This window comes from Kogia breviceps, chromosome 7 (assembly GCF_026419965.1).
Source record: "Kogia breviceps isolate mKogBre1 chromosome 7, mKogBre1 haplotype 1, whole genome shotgun sequence".
In the NCBI taxonomy this organism is placed as follows: Eukaryota; Metazoa; Chordata; class Mammalia; order Artiodactyla; family Physeteridae; genus Kogia; species Kogia breviceps.
This window is the reverse complement of record NC_081316.1, coordinates 18,946,401-18,967,699: the sequence shown is the minus strand read 5'-3', so window position 1 is coordinate 18,967,699 and position 21,299 is coordinate 18,946,401. Positions and strand designations below refer to the sequence as shown.

Genomic DNA, 21,299 nt, shown 5'->3' with positions numbered 1-21,299 from the left:
CGGGGGTCAAGGGGTTTGCTTAAATTATTCTTAGCCAGAACAGAGTCTCATTTTCCTGATAATTCACAGCCTGTCTGTGTGACCAGTCTTGCGTCTAGCTGACCGTCGGCTTTACGGGAAGGGACCTGCGCCGGCTGCAGTAGGAGAGGCAGGGACCGCGTGGGCCATCAGCTGCCCTCGACCCTCTGAGCGGAGCTCACTGAGGGATGGATGGGGAGCCTGGAGGCGGGGTGGGGGGCGTTCAGCTCTGCCTGGGGGACAAGGGAGTGGGAAGGTGGGCAGGAAGCCTTCCTGGAGGAGGTGACCTTGGCATGACTCGCTTTGTGAGCTTTCATTTGAGCTCAGCACAGTGGAGAATGTCTCTTCCACCCTACCTGAAAACACAGCGTAATTTGGAGAGACCAAAACCTGTAAGTACCAGGTGAGGTCGTCCTAACTCCACAGTTATTCCATTCCTTAGTGAGTGAAGTGAGGAACCGGTCTGCGGCCCAGGAAACGTGTCCCCAAGCGAGGATGATCCATCAGAGAAGAGCGGGCACTGCGTTCAGTTCTCACAGGACACGAGAGTCATGCTGGTGCTGGGCCAGGCCCCCAGAGGGATGGGCCCATGCAAGCCACCAGGACTTAGGGGCTCAGGGGGGCTTCAGTGTCCCAAGAAGGACAGTCACTCCTTGCCTGTGAACTTCTCCATAGCTCTGATGGCTGATTAAACTCCTCACCTGACATTGAGCCCCTTGCTGGTGTGTCCCTTGGGGGCCCCCGTGGAGACAGCGCTTCGGCCCCATCTCCCTGGTGCCCTTTGCCAGATTAGGTGGGCCTTGGGTCACTAGGGTTGGAGCGATACCTGAATATGGTCCTGTTTCTACCCACTCAGGAGTGTGATGGACCAGGGGACCCCACACCCCAAGTAAACGGCCACGGAGCTGAAGACTTAGTGGCGGGCTGTCTCCGTCCTTTCAGCAAGGATTTATTGAACTTCCATGAATTTTGGCGGGCATGTGCCCCTGAAATCCCAGGGCGCTCCACGAACAGGTTCCCCAGCTCTGAGAGCTCAGACACGTCTGTTGAGTTGAACCATGTCCCCTCAAAGATGGGACGAAGTCCCAGCCCCTGGTACCTGTGAATGTGACCTTCTTTGGAAATAGGGTTTTGGCAGCTGTGACTCAGGTGTACGTTATGGTGGGTTGTACTAGAGTAGGGGGCCCTACGTCTCACACGACCGTGTCCTTGAAGAGGAGAATGCCACGTAAAGAGAGACATGGAGGAGAGACAGCCGTGCGAGAGCAGAGGCTGAGAACGGAGGGAGGCGTCTGTAAGCCAAGGGACGCCGGGGGTTTCCAGCAGCCATGAGATCTGGGGCAGGGAGCGCGGCCCCGGCCTCCAGGACTGTGAGAGAATAAATTTCTGTGGATGTAGCCACCCACTCTGATGGCTTGTTACAGCAGCAGCCCCAGGACACTGATAACGAGGTCTGGGCTGTCGTTTGGTCCTCTGCTGAGTGAAGAGGCAGGACGTGGTGATGTCCAGACCCTTCCTCCTGGCCTGATGTGTGGGGAGCTTCCTTCTTAAGGCATTTGCGTCAGCTCCCTGGTCTCAGCTGCTCTGAGGGGCAGGTGGTACCTACACCCCAGAAAGACGCCGTCGCCTCAAGGCACAGGAGGCCCCGGCTCCCTCCCTCGAGAGGCTGCTGCCTTTGGGGGGCCCCCGCTGGCTCTGTACAGGGGCCGAGACAGGGTCTGCCGGTGAAGGCTGGCTCGAAGCTCTCCCCTGGTCTCAGCCCCTGTTGTTTATATCAATAATACATGTTACATCTAGAAGAGGTAGAAAACACACCTACGGTGTGATAGTTAAGAAGCTTTGAAACTGCTAGGAAACTCATATCAAATGGACTCAAACAGTAAGGGGCAGTGACGGGTAGTCTCCAGCAGCTCGTCTGGAGACCTGGTCCCCCCTTGCTCTCCTGCACGGCCGGCTTCACGCTCGGCCTCCATCCTGTGGCCGCGGCACCGCGGACGGACGCCCCTATCAGGGCAGAAGGGCTGTGCCAGCCCCCAGGAGTCCTCAGGAACAGAGTGGAGTTCTCCCTTTTCCAGAAGCTCCAGAAAGTGTCTCCCTGAGTCTCGTTGGCTGTTAGAGTTCACATCCACCCTTGAACCTGCCACTCGTCCTGGGGGGCAGATGTGCTGTTGGCTTTGAGCCCATTGGCGCCTGTCCTGGAGCTGGGGGTGGGGTCAGTCCCCCCTGAGCCACAGAGCTGAGAACGGTGGTTCCCACCGAGTGAAATCTGGGTGCTGTCAACACCAGGTGGGGGGCCCAAAGACCAAGAACTGCCAGAGGAGGGACATAAGGATGGCCCCGACCACCCCCCGGGGACCAGGGGGCCTCCTTGCACACCTGGACGAGGCATGGGATGGTGGTGGTCGCACTGACAGTGTGGTGACGTTTACTGAGCGCTGCCTGTGCACCAGGCACTGTGCTCAATGCCTCATGGACGGTCCTCGCGTCACCCCAGGAGGCGGTCACTGAACAGATCGACTGAGCCCCCCTTCCGTGCTGGGTGTGTCACAGATGCTCGGACGCCCTCTTGGAGCCGCCCTTCTTATAGACGTGACTATCCCCATTTTATGCCTGAGGAGGTTGGGGCCCAGAAGGCGAAGCCGCACAGCCTGAAAGTTGCAGAGCTGAGATCCAACTCCTCGGTCTCTTCCTCTAAAACGGGCTCATGCGTGAGAGAGTGTTTTTCAAACAACGACTGACCACGTCAGACGACACTGCCAGCATGCCTGGCCTCCCTTCTCCAGGCCGGCTGACCAAGACCTGCTGCCCTGGCCGCAGGGACCGCTGACTTGAAGTCTTGGACGTGGGTGGACCTGACCTCGACCCCTGAGCCTCCTGGCAAAGCCGGGCCGCCCCGAGTGCACACACTGACCGTTGGGTGAAAATACTCAGAGGAAGACTTGGTGCGTTTTCTTCAAGCCCATTTTTGAAGACCTCGTTCTCAGCAAGGCAGCCAAGCTGACTGCCGGGGGGGGCAGGCCCCAGAGACACAAACTCGGCCACTGGCCTGGCGCGGTCAGTTCCCCGCCACGCGATCCTGGCTCGGTTACTTCACCTCTCTGGGCCCCGGTTTACTCGTTCCCAACAGGAGTCGGCGCTCTCCACCCTCAGCCCAGATCCCTCCTGGCTGTGCTCGTTGCCGCTGTACTGTCCTCCGAGGCTGCCTGCTCCACGCAGTGCAGCAGAGGGGCTGGATGGAGACCACGGCCAGCAAAGCCCCAAACACTCCCTAATCCGTGAGAAGCCTGCCCACCCTTGACCTGGAAGATGGCAATACTTGTACCTGTGAGAGGAACGTGGGCTCCACAGGGCCCCCTTGCCTGTGTGTCCCCTGCCTGTCACCAACCCCTGGGGGCTGTTTCAAGATTTAGGGAGAGGACTTCCCTGGCCGTCCAGCGGTTAAGACTCTGCACTCCCAATGCAGGGGGCGCGGGTTCGATCCCTGGTCAGGGAACTAAGATTCCGCATGCCCTGCGGCACAGCCGTAAAAACAAAACAAAACAACAACAACAAAAAGATTCAGGGAGAAATGGTGTGTTTGGCCCTTAGCACAATGCCTGGCCCCCAGAACGTGCTGGGTGAACTTGAGCTATTGTCCTCCTGTGATGGCACCAGCGAAGGAACACCGCCCGGCGTGCTCGGTGGGCTTGGGGTCCAGAATGTGGGTCGACCCTCCAGCTAGACGGGTCTGCTCTAGAGGGACCGCCCTGGGGAGGCTGTCTCGCTGCTAGTTGAAACTTGAAAGGATTAACAGACGCTGCCGTCTTTGATAGGCTCTGGGCCGACGACGGCAGCCCTCGAGCCAAGAGCGTCCCCATCCTCCTGTGCGCCTGAGTGGTGGTGACAATGCCCCCGGATGTGGGCCTCCGGCCCTGTCCCGACTCTGCCCGCCCACCGGCCGTGGCTATTGTCTGCTGGGCCGAGGTGTGGCTCAGGGCAGGGGCCGGTGGGCAGGGCGACTGTGGGAACGGATTAGAGGCCGGGGGCTTGCGTCCCCTCTGCATAAACTCCGGATCAAAGGCATTCCTGGGCTGACAGAGCCCCGTGCACGGGCAGAGGCCAGCCCAGTGTGCGGGACACACGCCCCATGCGGCTGCCCCCCCCGGAGTTGGGATTGGCCTCGTGGTGGGACAGCCAAGCCCTGCTGCTGCCGGGCTTCCAGCAGGGACGCCTCAGAGGGAAGGTGGGGAGCCTGGCGCCCAGGGTCCCGGAAGTACCCACCTCTGCAAACACGCCTGCCCTGGGGCCCCTCGGATCTGGGGCTCCGGCAGGGAACCGACTCCCCTTAGTGCCCAGGCTGTGTCCCGGGGCTTATCGGGCCTCGTCCGGGCGATGAGGTGCTCCCGGCCCCTGGGGAGCCCCCCGGCCCCCGAGTCCTCACAACTCAGGGTCTGTCTACCGCACCCGGTCAGGCAGGGCCCAGCCCTCGGCAGCTCACAGAGCCCGCAGCCCGCACGCGGCCCTGCTGCTCAGCACCCGCTGCGTGCAGGTGGGGTGCGTGGCGTGGGCAGCGAAGGACCAGCCAGACAGCTGTCCTCACGGGCTCACAGCCCGGAGGGGAAACACCACATGTAATGGTTCCTGGGACCCCCAGAGCCACCTGTCTGGGGCAGGGTGGAGAACACCGCAGAGAGTCTTATGTGAGCCTGGGGGAGAGCAGGGCGTGGGCACTCCAGCACAAAACTGGAGGCCGGAAGTAGTCTGGTGTGTCCTGCGGTCCCCTGGGCAGAAACTTCGGGCAATGAGGAGTCTCAGGCTGGGGGGTGTAGGCGGGGGTGAGGCTGGAGAGATGGGCCAGGTCCCAGGACCGCGGATGGAGCCGGAAGGAGCTAGAAGCCCCAGGAGGTTCTGGCAGAGGGGGGTGGTGGACCTGCCTGGGGCAGGGAGACTGGCCAGGAGGCAGGGAGGCCCCAGGTGAGTGGCCGTGGGCTGGAGTGAGAGCAGGCGTTCGGGCTTCCGGAGGGGACAGTGGAGCGGACGCTGGAAGGCTTTGTCTCCAAAGGCCAGTTTTTGTTTTCCTGATATATGCACAGGGCAGCCAGACCTCCACGGGGCGGGGGGTGGTGTCCCCGTGAGGGGCTGCCTGAGCTGACGTGGGCGGTCGGAGAGGTCTGGGCCCGCAGCATAACTGAGAGGGGCCTGCTGCCCCTCCTCCGGGGGCCTCACGGCTGGGGAGACGGCCCTGGGGGGCTCCGGGCCCCTCCTCACTTGGCCCAAACCCTCTGTGTACGTTGGGTCCCGTCTGCGCCCCTGGCCGCCTCCCCTCCTCCCCCTGTGCCTCACAAGGCCACCTCCCCGTCATGCCCTCTTCCTTTCCACTGTCCGACCTGTCAGCCCACAGATAGATTTTCCACCTGCAACGTTAGAAACCATCAAACAGCCCCGCAGGTCTGGCGTCCCGTGCGTCCAGCTCCCTGTGGAGTGCAGGCCGGCCCCCCGGCTTCCCCTGCCCGGGTTCTCGCTGGAACTTAATGCGATCAGAGTGTTGCCCACCCACCCCCACTCTTCAAGACACCCCGAGGCGCTCGCGGCGTCGGAGCCTCGCTTGGGCCCCTCTGTACGCCCGTGGTCCTCAAAGTCATTGGGCCCTGGTGCTGACACAGACTAGCGAGTCCCTGGGGCTGAGCCACCGTGGTGGTGCAGCGCAGGCCCCGGGCTTCAGGGCACCTCCCGAGGCTCCGACGTTCCCTCGGTCCCCTGCTGTACGGGACCCCCTTTCAGAGCACCCTGTAGACCCCGGGGGCGGGGGCCTTGCCTCACGTCCCCACCCAGCCGGCGAGGGACTGGGTCAGGGAGGCAGCAGTTCCGGCACCTGCACAACGCACCTCCTCCCAGAAGCTACAGGCCCCACCGACCCCGCGGACGCCCCCTGGGCGGGCTGGCACACGGCAGGCACTTCGTTAGGGCTGCGGTGAACAGACCTGGCAAGTGGTGCCATCCTTGGCGTGTGACCCAGGTCTCCTCCTGGCTCTGGAGCGCTCGCTGAATGCTCAGCTGGGGGGTGAGGGCACCTTGGGGACCCCCAGGCTCTGGGAACAGGCCCTGGCCCCGCAGAGCTGGGACCAAGATTCACTTCCCACCTCCACAGGCGTTGGGAATGCGGCCAGTTCGCAGGCATCTGGAGCCCAAAGGTGGACGTCACAGGTGTCCACCAGGCCTCCCAGGTCACCGGGGCCTGTGTGAAAGGTCACTGGACCGCTGCCCGGGCACTGGCGTTGTTGCCCCCTGCCCCGAGCTCAGGGCACCCTGGGGCCATGATTCACCCACAGAGCAAAAAACAGCCGTTTGCGCCAGAAGAAGGTTAACGCATTTATTTACTTTCCCATCTGCAAATAACCTGGGAGGGCGAACTGGCCAGACATGGGCTGGGAGGCGGCTGATCAACGGGGGTCATGTCACCGGGACCAGAGCCGTAGTCTGAGGTGGTCGGGGCCGCCTGCAAGCCCGTCCTCAAACTCTGGGGGGGTCCACGCGGCCCTCTCCCACTACAGACCTCTGGTCCGGATTTCCTCCCGGCTGGGAGGGCATCACACCCTCCTTCTGCATCACCAGGGGACCGCTGGCCACATCTGGAGGCATTTTTGTTGTCACGACCGGGGTCGGTCCTGTCATCTAGCGGGTGGAGGCCGCGGATGCCGCCCCACAGCCCGCGGTGCCCAGGGCAGACCCCCATGACAGAGGATGGCCTGGCCCCGGTGTCCGCAGGGCCGAGGCGGGCCCCCTACCCGCCTGCCACCCCCATCCAAGGAACTTGGGGCGCGTGGCCCTGGCTCCCTGCCCGCCCCAGGAAACAGACAAGCGGGCACTGCACTGGGGTTTTACCAATTTTATTTCTAGACTTTTCACGTTTGTCTTGTTTCCTGCTGGAAACGTGCCGGTTACATATCTGTGCTGGGAAACACCGTGGTGTGCAACCAGAAACACACACAGACCCCCGAGTGCCTGCCCGCCCGGACCCTCCCACTCGCTGGCCACGGGACAGACTCCCCATGCTCCCGGACCTGCCACTGGCCTTTGGCCTTTGAGCGCACACATCTCACCCCCCCACGGCGGACAGACCGTCCCTCACGGACCCCGTTTGGTTCAGACAGAGACGCCGCAGCCAGAATGGTTGAGGTAAAGCGGAAGCAGTGTTCCCGCGGGGGCGGGGCGGGGCGGGTTTGCACCTGCCAATGGCCTTGACGCGCACGGGCTGCCCCGCCTGGGGCCACCGCGGGCGGACGGTGCAAATCCAAATCCTTTTGGTTCGGCAGCGTGTTAGGCGGCTCGTGGGCACACAGCACTGCTGGCTGGCTTCATTGAGATTCGAAGTCTCTTGAAAGGAGCATTTTTGCTATAATGACCAGAACAACAAACAGAACACTAACAACAGATACAACACACCCCAAACTGTGACACAGGCCAGAAGCGATTCCAATCCTGCCAAATGACAGAGTCCTACAGCACAGCACCACAGTGGCACATTAAGACATACTTGTTACAATAATAATAATAATAATAATAATAATGCAACTTTCATAGCTATACGCAAAGAACGATATGGGCTGTAAAAACTACGATGATGGTAAATCCCAGGTCAGATGGAGAGTCCAGCATAACAGGCGCAGGGCAAAGGAAACGGACATGGCCTGTCTCCAGAGATGCCCGGGGGTCCTCGTGAATGCGGCCTGGCGGGGTGGGGATCCCCACCAGGTCCTTTTTGGGATCTCGTCCGCGTGTCTGTCTGCCGAAGCAGCAGACAGAGCCTGACCACCTGGTCTGCAAATGGCTAAGTGAAGCTTGAGGTATTGTGAAACAGGAACCTTTTTGGAATAGAGCAGTAATCACATTAAGTCAAAATTGATCACATAAAAAAAAAAACTGAAAAAAACCCAACAACACTACCAAAAAAAAAAAAAAAAAGGCATCCGTAATACATTTTTTCTATGAGAAAACTCAAACTAGAACATGGCAGTATATGACATTGTAAAACAAAAAAAAACCAACTGATTCTCCAATAGCAGCAAAACAATGTGAAAGATAAGAGAAGCGATATGCATCTGTTTCCAAACTGTACTGGGAAGTCATCGGTAGCAGCGAATAAAGAAAATGGAGCCGCAGCCTGTCCCTCACGTGGTCCCCGCCCACCTCCCCTCCGCACACTTCCTCCCTCACCTCCTCGCTCCCTTCAACACTCCCTACAGAATAATTACAAAAAGGTACATAGCCAAGATGTGCAAATTATCTAGCGGTTGCTAAATTTCTTTTTTGAAAGGAGGGTTCGGGGATGAGAACGTATTGGAACTGAACTTGGAACTGAACTTGTTTCCAGCATCCCAATTTGTGCTTATAACTCTGACACCTCTCCAGTTGGCTCACTCTGCGAAAAGCCAATCAGGCCAAATTAGCCAAATCCATGTCTTTGTGTTTTTTTCTCGGGATTTTTTTCCCTCTCTTATAAAAGGACCTAACTTTAACAAACTGTCCTACACCTGCAACATCTAAGGCAGAAAAGTGTGTGTGTGTGTGTGTGTGTGTGTGTGTAAATCAAGGGGAGATTGCATTACTTTATAAATCATACTGGCCTTACGAACATCCTCTGCAATAAATATTCTTTTTAGCCTTAACTATAAATTATATATTTTAGTGTTTAAAAACCTTCCGTTGCAAAACATCTAAAGATAACTCTGAAACTGCTTGTTCTCTAGGTAAACCTTTAAGGCCCCTACTTTCAAACACCAGTTGGCACTGAAGGATTCCTAAACTTCAACTTCTCTACAGAAAAGGAAAGGAACACATCATCCTGGCAGTGTGAGAATGAATGCACATTTTCTTCTCCTTGACCGGAACCTAGCCCTCCAAAACATCATCTCCCTTTCGCTAACACCATATTGACAAGCACCTGCCTCGCCATCCTGTCTGCACCCAAGTACTGGAATATTCCCAAACCATTCCATTAAGAAACCGTTCCCCGCCCCCTCCACACACAACATACACAGAGATGTCACCTAGAGACTGAAAGTGCTTTGAAATGGAATGGTTTTGGAATATTGAGAAGGAACAAAAAACAAAAAAACAGCTGTAGATTTCACCTGGATGTGAGCAGGCTGCAGATCTGTTGGGTGAAAAACCAGCACCTCATAAACAGGTAACTACAAAAATATGAAGATTATAAAAATAGAATATATTAGGTCACTATTGCGGTTTCTCTTTCTAGTAGCGGACGCTAGGAGTCGGAGGTGGCCTTCCGTCACCGAGGCGCAGGCTGGCGCCCGACAAACCCCTCAGGTGGTTGGTCCACAGGCAGAAAGAGGATCAGGCCTTGAAAATGCCGAACTCTACGCTACCCTAGCCGAGAGGTTACATCAGCCATTGACAAGGTGAAGGTTACATGCCTACCTACGAAATAAAATAAACAAATGACTTATAAAGTGACTACATGCATAAGCGAGATACAGGATGCCTAGAACCGCTTTAAAGCTGTGCCCTTAGGAAAAGCACACGGGTAGAGTTCTATCTAAAACCCTCTTCTACTTTAAAAATGGGTTGTGGACTTTTTCCTATATTTTTTAAAACGTTTTTATGCTTTTTGTTTGTTTGTTTGAAACACATAAAGAATCAAATCTAATCCTCCCCTGCAGACTCGCTCCTTGTGTTAATGCCTATCCTTATAACACAGAGACACAAACACATGAATATAAAAACTAGTTGATTATGGGGTATAAATCCTCTATTTTTGTAGCACAACCCTCCTCCCCCCTCCAGCTCAGGGTTATGCAAATTCTATTTTTTCCTCTCCTTTTTTTTTTTTTTTTTTTCTTTTTTCTTAAAGATAGGTTTTCGGGGACGTTTCTTTTCTTTTGCTTAACTCAGAGACAGAAGGGAGAAAGAGCAAAGGAAAACACCAAGACGCTGAGGGGAGGGCTGCCTTCCGACGGCGGCCGGGCCTGAGCGGCTCTGTCCGCAGAGCCCGGGCCGGCCCCTCCCCCACCGCGGCGCCCTCAAATGTCCACGTCACGCACGTCGGTGGGAGTGCAGGCCAGGTCCACCTCCTCCTCCTCCTCCTCCTCCTCCGCGGCCTTGGGGTCCAAGTTCTGCTGCTGGGCCTGGCGCAGGCTGGACTCCAGGAGGGCTTCGATCTGCTCCTGGCAGGCGCGGAGGCAGTCCTGCGTGAGACGGGTCCTCAGAAGGGGGTCCGCAGTGAGGGGCCCCTTCCCAGGGCTCACCTGAAACGCTGCCTCCCCCAAACCGGGAAGCCGCTGCCCAGAGCCCAGGATCGACAGTGTGGACCCTGTGTGCCTGCCAGCCGGCCTCCCGGCCTGAAACGCCCCCCGTCACCCAGGCCACGGTGAGCCCACCTGCCCCGGCTCCCCTGCCTGCCCGGCCGCTCGCTGGAACTCCTCACCAGGGCTCTCATCTCTGGCCCCAGGGTCCCACCAGCCCCACTGCTGCCCTCAGCGAATTCAGCGCCATCTGATCCAGGATGGGGAGGCCCCCTGAGCCCCGCTTTTCCGCCTTAACCTCTGCCGTGTCAGCCCTCACAGTGAACCCAGCATTCCGTGATGAATGGCCGTCAGAAGCGTTAGGCCGTGCTTGACCGAGGATGAATGCTGGGCGGCCCTGGGGCCTTTATCCCTGTCCTCTCCCGTTCAGGCCTGCGTCCTGGGAGACACAACTCCTGCAGCGACCACCCCGCGTGTTCAATGGAGAGGAGGAACCCCGGGGGCCGGGGGCCTCTCCTGGTCCCACCGCGGGCAAATCTCCCAGCAGCTCGAAGGTGCCGCCCGCAGCCGGGCAGCCGCGGCTCCCGGATCTGAACAGAGAGGCTGTCCCAACTCCCGGGATGCCACACGGGGCTTCTGTTCTAGAACCAGGGAAAGGCTCCAGGGCAGCCTGGGAAACAGACCCATGCCTTTCCCACAGGAACGAGAGTCAGAACGGGGAAGGCGCTGCTAACTTCCTCCTAGACGGGGCTGCAAACGGTGTGCCCCGCCCCAAAGAAGTGAAGCCAGGCCAAGAGGGCTTCTGAGTGAATCCCTGGAGATCTCCCAAGGGGACAGGGCTTATGGGGCGGGAGGGCTTTCCTACCCACCCTTTCAGTATTCATCACGGCAAAGGAGGAGGTAGGGAAGGTGCCAAAGGCCCCATTTTACAGAGGAGGAAACTGAGGCCCAAGACTCCTGACGGCCCCCTAGGCTCTGATCCAAACACCCACCATGGCCTACTGAGGCCCGAGAGCCTCCACCCACCCACTGAAGGCAGCCCCCCGGGGGTGGCTGGCCCCTGTAACTTGGGGGGCCGCGCTGTGGAGCGGAGAGCAGAGGCCTACAGGAGGGGCCTCCCCTCTCTGCAGGCCCCGGCGCATCCACCAGTTCCACGGCCCACGCTCCCTCCTCCCGGCAGCCTGCTTGGCACTGCAGTCTCACCCTGCGAGGAGCAGACAGTGACCACAGGGGCCAGCTCTAGGGAAGGGCAGACCCGGCCAAGCCCCGGGGCCTCCCCAGCCCAGGATCTGCTGCGTCTGAGCTCAGCGACGTTTGTCACCTGGTCACCAGACTAAGGAATTTCAGCCTCAAAGGATTGCTCCACCATCCCTCAGCCGTAAGGCATTTTGCTTCAGATCTAATTAAAATAATCTCTATTCAGATAAGGGATCACACAGCGACTTCCTACCACTGTCTGTAGACAGCGCTGTCTGTGGCATTTCTAGCTGGGGGATGGCGCTGGCCCTGGCAGCCAGGCGAGGATGCCTCCCCCTCCCAGGGGGCCACCGAGCTGCCCGTGCCTACAAACAAGAAGGCATCCTCCTCTGGGGGTCACGCGGGCTGGCGGCCAAGCACCGTTGGCAGAGGACAGGCAGGCATCCATCTCACACCCAGCTTTCCTCCCCGAGCCTCCTGGGCGCTCGAGAAGCGAGCGGAGCCAGAGCCAGACCTGGACCGGGGATCGGGGTCAAGGTGGTCACTGGCTCCTACTCGGGACACTAGTGGGCCTGGCAGTGACCAACCCCGCTGGTCTAATTTGGTGAAGCCCCAAACCCTTGTAACTGTTACTTTAATTCTTTGAGAAAAGAAAAGGAAAGAATGGGGAATAAGACAATGGCATTTTAAAGTAAAAAGATACAATGGACTCCGGCTTCCAAAGCAGCAGCCTCTCAAAGGTGGTCATAAAAACAAGTTGTCTGTACCAGGCCCATTGTGGATGGGAGACCTCACAGGGGCCCTTGTAAAGCGGCCATTTATCGGGCGTTCATGCTGTCGCCCAGACAAAGCTCGACCGGGCCTCACCCCACTCACCATTAGGGCACGGATCATTGACCCGACCTGCTGTGTGGCCCCTCTTCCTGACGGCCCCCCGCCACGACCCCAGGAGGGGTTTAGGCTCCTGGGCGCCCCTGGGGCCACCAGAAGCCTGGGAGGACCCTCCCGCTCATCGGCAAGTTCTGGGAGGTGTTTCTCCTCCCACAGGAGCCCCCCAGGAGACGGGGTGGAGTGGCCCCCGGGCAGCGTGTGCCTGGGCCACGGCCAGGTCCTGTGCCTCTGGACGCAGGTGGCTGCCTGTCCCCCACGTGGCCCCAGCCCCTGCCACTTCCCACCAGACGACTGCAGCTCGGGACCCCCAGGCCCTGGATGCTTCTAGTACCCGGTGCCGGACAGGCCCCCCCAGCCAGCGCCAGAGCGGTCACTTACCGGGTCACACCTGATCACTTTGGAGAGGAACCGCGTCAGGCGGTGATAGGACAGGAAGCTGTTGGCGCTTCCCAGGTGCAGGCCTTGCACCGCGGCCACCACGCTCCCGGCAGCCACCATGGAGGGCGGGTTGGAAATGAACTTCACATCTGTGGAGAGGGAGGGAGGCAAAGGGGTATTGAGTGGGGACGCAGCAGGACCCTGTGACCTGGACCCCCCTGAGCCCCTGCCCCACAGATGGCTGATCTTGAGGGGGTGGTCAGGAAGTGGGCGCCAATGAGAGCAGAGACAACGGGGTGGTGGGGGGGGGGGAGGAGGAGGCACAGTGGCCTCTGCAGAGGGGTCATCGCTGACTCCCTTCTCTTAGCACGTGAGCCTGTGAATGTATCACTTATTCACAAAAGCCCGAGGAAAGGACACGCCCCCTACAACACTAACCCCAAGTACCTGCACTGCCAGGTCCCAGACGGAGTGGCCGTCTGGCACACGGGAAGATGGGCCCAGGAAAGCCCCCCACTGCCCTCAGATGCTTAGCCCCACTTCATCTGCCTCCAGGGACACGGCAGGGCTATAGCGTTACTTCATCTGCCCGTCCTTGGCAGCTCTCCGCAAACTGCTGGGAAACCCTGCACCTCTGGGCAGGTGGGCTCCAGGGTCACCTCCTGGCAGCTCACTGACATGGGAACTTCTGGTTTCCCTCCTGGCGGCGCACTCGTCATGGACGTAAGGACACTGAAGAGGTGACCCAGCGCCTGTAGGCTGCCTTTCTGTCGCTCCCAACAAGAAACTCCTGGCAGGGGAGGCCATCGATTTCAGCATCTGAACCAGGGGGCCTCTCAGTGTGGAGCCGGGCCCTAGAAACCCGGCTCCCCTATCACCTCATCCTGTGCCCTGGAACTGGACAAGTGAGCTGAGTGGGAGGGGACTGGGCACAAAGGGAGTGCGGCCCCCGGGGGCCGGGGCACCCCCCGCCCCTCCTACTGGCCTGAGACTTCATCCCTGAGAATAAACAGCCAGGGCCTCTCATTCAACGGAGATGAGTAATTACGGTAATGTGTGTGAGGCGTGTTATTCACGTATTTGTTCTTGTGCGAGAGCCAGCGGAGGGGTGGGAAGGAAGAAAGGCAGCCAGGCAGCCACACTGAAGGGGCGACAAAGCTGCTGCTGGACGCTCCGACCACTTAAAAAAGAAAGCCCCTCACAAGGCGCGCCCTCTCTCCCCTTAAAACGGGAGAAGTTCCACCCAGTCTGAGAGCCAGGAGCCCGGGATGGGAGGTTTTCATTGAGGCCAATCAGAACCGCACAGAAATCGCCGCGGCCAGAGCACAGGTTCTGACTGGCTGCAGCTCGAGACCCCGGTCCAACAGGGAGCGAATAACCACACACGGGCTCTGTGCGCGCGCACACACGCACGTGTGCGCGCACCTTGGCAGGTTTATGGGCTTAGATGAGAAGCTCGCATATTTCAACTTGGAAGCTCCAACAGCTGTTCCTATTCACCTCCCGGCTGCAAAGAGCCCAGCGGGCCACGGCCAGGGTGGGCCTCGGAGCTGCACCACTCCACTGACCCTGCTCAGGCCCCTTCGTTCAGCTCAGTTACGTGCCACCCCCAGAGAGGTAACTCACCGGCCGCGGCACAAGAAACGCTCTACTGCGTGCACACGTCCGTACGCAGGTTAAAAACAGAGCAAAACCCAACTCTGTGCATGGGTGACGTGCCCCCTCCCGCCCCCATGCACACCTGGGAACCCAGGTCTGCAGGGACCAGGGAGAGCAGAGGCCACCCTTCCCCCGCTGCCCCCCCCCCCCCCGCACCTTTCAAAGGGGCCCTTGCTACACGGAGGGCAAAATATCTCCCGGGACTTTTACTCAGGCCTCCACTTCACAAAATCCGTTTGTGTTTAGGCTGTAATAGGTCGCTCTCATCTGGAGAGGCCCCGTTGTGACTAAGGACACTGCTGCGTGTCAGGTTCCAACGGACCAGGACCCGGTCGTGGTGGGGTGCTGCTCCCCTCCTTCCTCTGGCCTGCCTGTCCCCCACTGGGGCCCACCGAAGCGAACGCACGTGAAAAGCTGGGTCACCCCCGGCCATGCCTCCACCTTCACCTGAGATGTGCCCGGGCCGGGGGTGCTGGACAGTCTCAGTAGCTAGACAGCCAGCACCAAGCACATTCACAGCCTCTGCACCCGGCTCCTGTGCTACCAGCACCCCACACAGGCTACACACCCCGTTTCCTGGGGTCCTGGGAGAGGGGGAGGTCCAGGCTGCCCCAGCCACCCTGGGGGGGGAGTGCACACAGGAAGTGTTCTTTGCATTATCTGCGGGAGACTTCGCCGTTTCTCTGAACAACTTTCAGCTCCATAAAAGGCTGCCGGGAAGTCCCTGGAGGCTTCTCTTCTCAGCGGCGTCCCAGCCAGAGAATGCCTCCCTGCCTGCTTGCTGGGCTGGCCCCTGGAGGCTGAGGGGATGAGGCTGAGAGCCGCCCCATCCCCGCCCAAGGGCGGGTGCTGCGGGGCAGGAATGCCTGGCGAGGGGGCGCCCTGACCCCTCAGATTCATCTGGGCCTCTCGTCTGCCCCCCACCCCATGGCTTGCTTGGAAGGACTCAGAAAAAGGGTTCACGCCTTGCGCAGGCAAAGGAGGGTGGGGAGGCCAGCAGAATCTTCCCAGCTCTCCTAACCCAGAACTCCCAGCCACCAGAGCGCCCAGACATCAGGAGAGTGACACGAGGTGGCAGGCTGGGGGGTGGGGGTGAAGGATGCCAACTCCCCCCTTTGGTGCCCTGTCGCCCTCAGGTCGCGCCAAGTGAGCCCCAGGCAGATTTGATGGCTGAGGCCTGGCCAGGGGTAGAGGTGGCCCTTGGCAGAGCTGGGCAGGATGGGGGCAAGGGTCCTCCGATCAGGGTCTCCAGGGGTCCTGGGCCCAGCTCATGGGATGGGAGGGGAGGAAGAGGTCGCAGGGGCTCAGGGGCAGGGCTGGGACGAGCAGGAGGCAGCACCGTGTGTCTCACTGGGTTCTGAGTGACTGGCCGCCTGGGGGCTGCGGAGAGGGCTGTGCCAGGGAGGGGCCCCCAGGGACGGTCCAGAGCGGTGCCGGGGGAGGGACGGAGGGCCTGCTGCCGCCGCCAACCACAGCAGCCCAAGCCCAGGCCCCTAGGAAGCCACTCCCAGGGCGGTGAGCTGAGCCGCCCTGCGGCGCCCCTGGCGGGGCCTCAGGCGGCCAAGCGCCTCTGCTGGCCGCCCCCGCACGAGGGCCGCTGCTGGCCGCCCAGAGCACGTGGTCCAGGCACTGCCGGCCGGCGCTCCCCACCCCTGTAGGCGCCCCTGGCAGGTGGCCCAGCCCGGGAGAGGCCAGGAGGGGGCCCCCGCAGCTCAGGCTCCTTGAGGACACGGGAAGGACTGGGGGGGGGCGGGAGGAGACATGCTGGACTGCCAAAGTCAACCCCTTTCAGCATGTAGTGACCCCCGCCTGGCGTGGGGAGCAGAAACCACATCAGCTGGACACAGGCAGGCTGCCACCCAGCCTCAGCTGCCCGGGCCCAGAAGCCCACACCCCCTCCCTGGAGCCCCGACAAGAAGCCCAGCCCTCTGCTCCCCGGAACAGGGAAAGAGGAAAGCTTCCGAGAGCGGAGGAGCCTGGGGACCATGTCCTCGGATGGGGAAACCGAGGCAGAGGGCAAGAAGCTCCTACAGGGGCACCCAGAGGCCCGGCCAGCACCCTACCTGTGGCACAGAGGGCAACGAAGGTCTGCGCGTGTTTGCGGATGATCTGTTTGTTCTCCTCGACCACCGGCATTTTGGAGAGGAAGTGTTCAATGAAGTCGTGCGGGGTCGTGGCAGCCAGGTTCCACTTGAGTTTGTTCACTAAGACCAGCTCCATTTGCTGCGGAAATGGAGGGACACGTGCTTAAAGAGAGGCGCAGGCGCGGACCCCAATGCAACAGGGGGCGAGGAGAAGGAATGGGGCTTGTTGGAGGGTCCGGGAAGTTGGGGGGACAACGCGCAACCCCACATCCAAACAGAGAAGGTGCCGCTCGCAAAGGCTCCCGTTCCTGATTAAGCCCACCCTCCGCGGGTGGAGACCAGAAGCCCGCGACACCTGGAACGCGAGGTCTGGTCGTTCGCGCGGGCCCCTCGCCGCCGCCGCCGCTAGAGGGCGCGCGCCGCCCACTTTTCGCGGCGCTAGGGGCGCCGAGGCGGTGGGAGTCGGAGGGAGAGAAAGTGTGAGGTGGGGCGGCGGGGGACCCGTCCGCTCCTCGAGAGGGGCCCCACCGGTGTGGTCGCCCTCCCCGGGGGCAGAGGGTCTCTCCGCGGCCCGCAGGGGTCCCTGACTCTCTGCACCTCCCCCACCCGCGGGGTCCCACGGCTAACGGGGCATCCGGGGGCGGTGGGGGTCGCAGGGTTACCAGCAGCTCGTCGGGACGAATGGAGTTGTCAGTGTAGATGCACAGCTTCTCGGCCGTCAGCGGGATGGTCTCCTTCATCTTCGAGGCGACGAACATGCAGGTGGCCCCCAGCAGCTGCAGGCGGCTCTTTTTCACGGGCTCCAGCGACAGGAAGCGGTCCAGGTAGTTCATGGCCAGCGGGAAGACCTCCTCCTCGCACTTTTGCTCCTCGCAGACCTGCCGGGGCACCGGGGGCCGTGACCGCCGCCACCGCGAGCGCCCGGCCCCCTCTGCAAGAGACCTCGCGCCCCCCACCCGGCTCGCGCCAGGGCCGCGGGGCCCTGAGCTCGAGGAAGGGCAGGGCAGGGGGCGGCAGAAGCTGCCGCCGCCGCGCCCCCTTCCCCGAGAGTCCCCCGAACCCACCCACCCGAAACTGAAAGGGAAAGTCCCGGCAAGGCTGGCACGGTGCGGGCGGGAGCTGGCACGGCTGGCCAGCGTGTGCGGCGCGCGGGCGGCGGACCCCGGCCCGCCTGGGTGCTCCGGACCCCTCCAGGCCTGGGGTCGGCACCAAATGGGGTGCAGGGCCGCGGGGCGGGCCGCGGGGATGGGCGCCGCGCTCGCAGCGCCTGCGAGACACAAAGGTGGCGTCCCAGGCCGCCGCGCCGCATTTCCCCAGACGTCATCTTTTCAAAAAATATTTAAAAATATAAAAAAATTAACTGGGTACATAAAAAACCCCTGAAAATGACCCTCAGGCGGTCCTTTACCCAGGCCGGGGGTCGGGAGCTCGTTGCAGGCTCAAGGGAGAGCCCCAGGAATTCAAACTCGAGGGCCCCCCTTCCCCCTGGGCGCGGGCGCTGTTTCCCTCTCGCAAGGGCACCACGCCGCACTTTTAAAAATTATTTTAAAATACTTGCGGTGCACTCAGGAGCCCACTGAAGGCCTGAAAACGTGCCCCTGGACCCCGGCTCGCTCCGGACAGGTCCCCCAAGCTGAGACCCCTGCAGATGAGGCTCAATCCCCAGCGTCTCGGGGGCCACGCGACCTTGCAGCCCGGCGTGCTCTCCGGCCCAAGCTGGCCGTGCGGGGCGCCCCGGGACTCACTGCTTGAACAAAGGGGCCCCCTCTCCCGAGCGGGGTCCCCTCACAACTGCCCGAGCTCTGGCCCCTCGCCCCTCCCGCCGGTTCCCGGTGGCCGCACGGCCCCTCGCGGCGGCCCCAAGCGCCTCGCCGGCCGCTCCCCACCCCCACCCTGCCCCCAATTATTAATAAACACTTTTGCTTTGCAATAAAAGAACAAAGATGGCGCATAATACTGGCACGAGCGGCCCTTGCATACGTGTCCATGGATATTAATTTAAAAATCAAATCTATGCCCCCTCCCTCTGGAGCTGGCGGCTCAGCGGCCGCGCGGCCGGGAGAAAAGGCGCAGCGGGGCTCTGGCGCAGGCGGGGGCTGAGCAGTGGCGGTCCAGGCGGGGGCCGCAAAGGGCGCCCAGCCTGCGGGCCCCAGCCCTGAAGCCAACTGGGGTGCCCCGGCCGTGGCTTTCCCCCGAGGTACCCCTCCTCGACCGCTGCCCCCCAAGGGAATATCCAATGACCCCACCCCCACCCCCTCCTCGTTCAAAAAATACCCAGAATATCTATATATTTTCGGAACTACGATTCCTAGCAACACTCTGGCAAACTTCAAAAGTTGGGGTGGGAGAGAAGGGAGGGCGATGAGTGGCAAAGAAAAGTGGGTTTGCGCAACAAGTCGCAGCAAAGTGCTAAGAGAGCCGCCCGGAGCCCCGCACCTCCAGCATCCAGGTGGCTACGATCTTCCGCATGGACGGCAGGATCTCCTTCTGCACACACTTGAAGTAGGATACCGAGGGCGCGCAGGTCTCCTCCGCCTTGAGCATGGCCCGCAGCACCCGGTCGTTGAGGAGGTTGGCATCGGGGTACGCCCGGCGGATGGTCTCCATCTCGCAGCACAGGAGCTGGTGTGCCATGGCTGGGGCTCGGCTAGGCGGCCTGGGGCGGCGGTGGGTCCGGGGCTGGGTCCGCGCTCGGCTCTAGCTCCTGCTGTGCCCCTCGCCGGAGCGCGCGGACGCTGCTGCTAGCTGCTACTGCGCCGACAGCCCTCTGGAGGCTCTAGGACTTTGCAACTTCCAACAAAACTCCCCTGTAGTCCGTGTGACGTTACTGTTGTTAAGCAGAGATCAAAGCCGGGCAGAGAATGGGAGCGGGAAGGGGGGGGGGGCGGGAGCAGGGGGAGGGGGCGCGGGCGCCGAGCGCCGGGGAGCGGCGAGGGGCAGAGCCCAAAAGCCATCCCGGAGGCGCCGCGCCGGCACCGCGCGGAGTTGCCCCCGAAGCCCGGTTTTCATAGAAATGCAAATCGTCCCGAGGCTGCCTTTCTCCCCGCCGGGGAAGAGGGGTGCAGGGGGGCCTGTCGTCCCCGAGTGGGTCCCTCAGGATTTGGGGGGGTTGGGTGAAGGTGGCTCTGCAGAGGGGGACAGCTAGGAGGGCGGGCAGGCCACACGCAGCCTGGGGAGACCGCATGGAGGGGGGACTCTGGAGTTCGGTGACACCCTATATCTGAGCCGGGAGAATGGGCGCATTTCCGAGAACGCCACGAGGGCACCCACGGGCGGAGAGGCAGCCTAGGAATCTTAGCGTCTACATCTTCTTTCATTTTCATTAACACGTGTAAATTTCAGGAACCATTTAACATTCAGGGACTCAGGGCAGAGCCGGCAACCCTGGTGGAGGCTTCATTCCCGCACACGGGGGGGGGGGGGTCGCTGCAAATGCCCGAGGGGGTAACCCGAAAATGTTAAAGGGCTTTCAGCCTAGCATGCGCTCGCTCAAAAAATAAAATAAAATAAAATAAATGCCCGAAAATTCCAGCAGCAGCCCAAGATGGTGGCCAGCATTTCCTTCATCCTGTCCTCCTCGCCTGGGGGAATCTGCGGGCTGTCTTCCTACCTTAGCCAGTTCATTCTTGCGGGGGTCCCCAATCCCCCCCACCCCCGCCCTGTCCCGGCAGCTAGAAAAACACCCTGAAAGGAAGGCTGCAAAATAGTGGTCTCTGTCCTATCTCATTTTTTAAAATTAAAAATTAAGTTAAATCGCTGGAAATATTAGTCGCCTCTCCGCCTGGGACAAGACCACCGGAAGCTTCCTAATTGGTTTTGCTGGGGGTGTGGACGTCTCTTCACCTTTAGAACTTGCCCTGGGGCTGCATTCGTGAGCCTGAGGGGGATGGCGGGGGCTGGCAACAGTCAGAGCAATTACAAGTTAAAGAAATGGGTGTATTGATCTGATGATTTTAAACAAAACCTATATATGTTCGTGGCTATAAGAGAGTCCCCAATATTATCGCACACTTGTACGACATATAAAAGAATATATAAAACTTCTTTTTGAATTAAAGATTCAGTCTCTTTGGTGCTTATTTTTAACATAAAAGGACATTTTGCTCAGTGTTAACATACTTTTTAAAATAGTTTTTACTCTACCTGCCCCCAATTAAGAAAACTGTTCATTAACTTCCCTCTGAATATAGTTTAGTGTCATCAAACCACCATATACTCTAATGTTAAAGGCTCAAAGAAAACGGATTAAAAAGCCCCCTTCCCTTCGCAAGGGCGCACGCCACAGGACAAGGACCTCCCCCCCCCACCCTCTTCAGGGCTGATTCTTCCCGCGCCCCCTCCCCCGCCGAGATTTAGGGTTACTAATATTCCGGGTCCAGGAGGGTAATTACCCCCGGCTCACGCCTCGGGAGCAGTGGGTGGCCCGACCAGGGAGCACCCACCGCCGTGTCCCCCTCCCTGGGCACCCACGCTCGCGTTGGCCCCCGGCACGCCGGAGCCTCGGAGCATCAGCCCGCGCACGAGGGCAGCCGGGCTGCTTTTTCATTCATAAAATCCCGACCGGGCGGCCGCCCGGATGATTTATGGGGCTGCGTGCTACCACCGGGCTGCTTCTGTCCCGGGGGGCTAGGGGACCCGAGCCCCGCGTGCGCCCGGGCCCGGCCCGAGGCAGGCTGGCGACGTCGAGGGGCATCGGGTCATAAAGAGGATCGCCCACTCCGGCAGAACGGGTTCTGGGTCCAGGAGGGAGCTTCCCCCTAACCCGGGAGAAAGACAGAGGAAACTGGAATTAGCATGAGCCAATGGGGGCGCGGCGCTGTTACTAGGCGGA

At 60.4% G+C, this 21,299-nt stretch overlaps 1 protein-coding gene across 1 annotated transcript; it reads right to left on the bottom strand.

Annotated features, from left to right (window-relative positions):
• Nucleotides 1-6,868: 6,868 nt before the first annotated feature.
• On the bottom strand, nt 6,869-19,276 carry CCND1 (cyclin D1). The gene is made up of 5 exons (XM_059068647.2): nt 18,905-19,276; nt 17,131-17,346; nt 16,448-16,607; nt 12,726-12,874; nt 6,869-10,202 (listed from the first exon to the last, which is right to left on the bottom strand). Exons 1-5 carry the CDS (start codon nt 19,100-19,102, stop codon nt 10,038-10,040), a joined length of 888 nt encoding a protein of 295 aa, XP_058924630.1. The 5' UTR covers nt 19,103-19,276; the 3' UTR covers nt 6,869-10,037.
• Nucleotides 19,277-21,299: the final 2,023 nt, after the last annotated feature.

What these genes read in the sequence shown, in the direction of transcription:
- CCND1 (XM_059068647.2), bottom strand. Translation starts at nt 19,102, where the DNA reads ATGGCACACCAGCTCCTGTGCTGCGAGATGGAGACCATCCGCCGGGCG. An exon ending in CGTTGCCCTCTGTGCCACAG is followed by an intron (nt 12,875 to 16,447) that starts GTAGGGTGCTGG and finishes CCCTCTCCACAG; the next exon opens with ATGTGAAGTTCATTTCCAAC. An exon ending in AAGTGATCAGGTGTGACCCG is followed by an intron (nt 10,203 to 12,725) that starts GTAAGTGACCGC and finishes CGTCTCACGCAG; the next exon opens with GACTGCCTCCGCGCCTGCCA.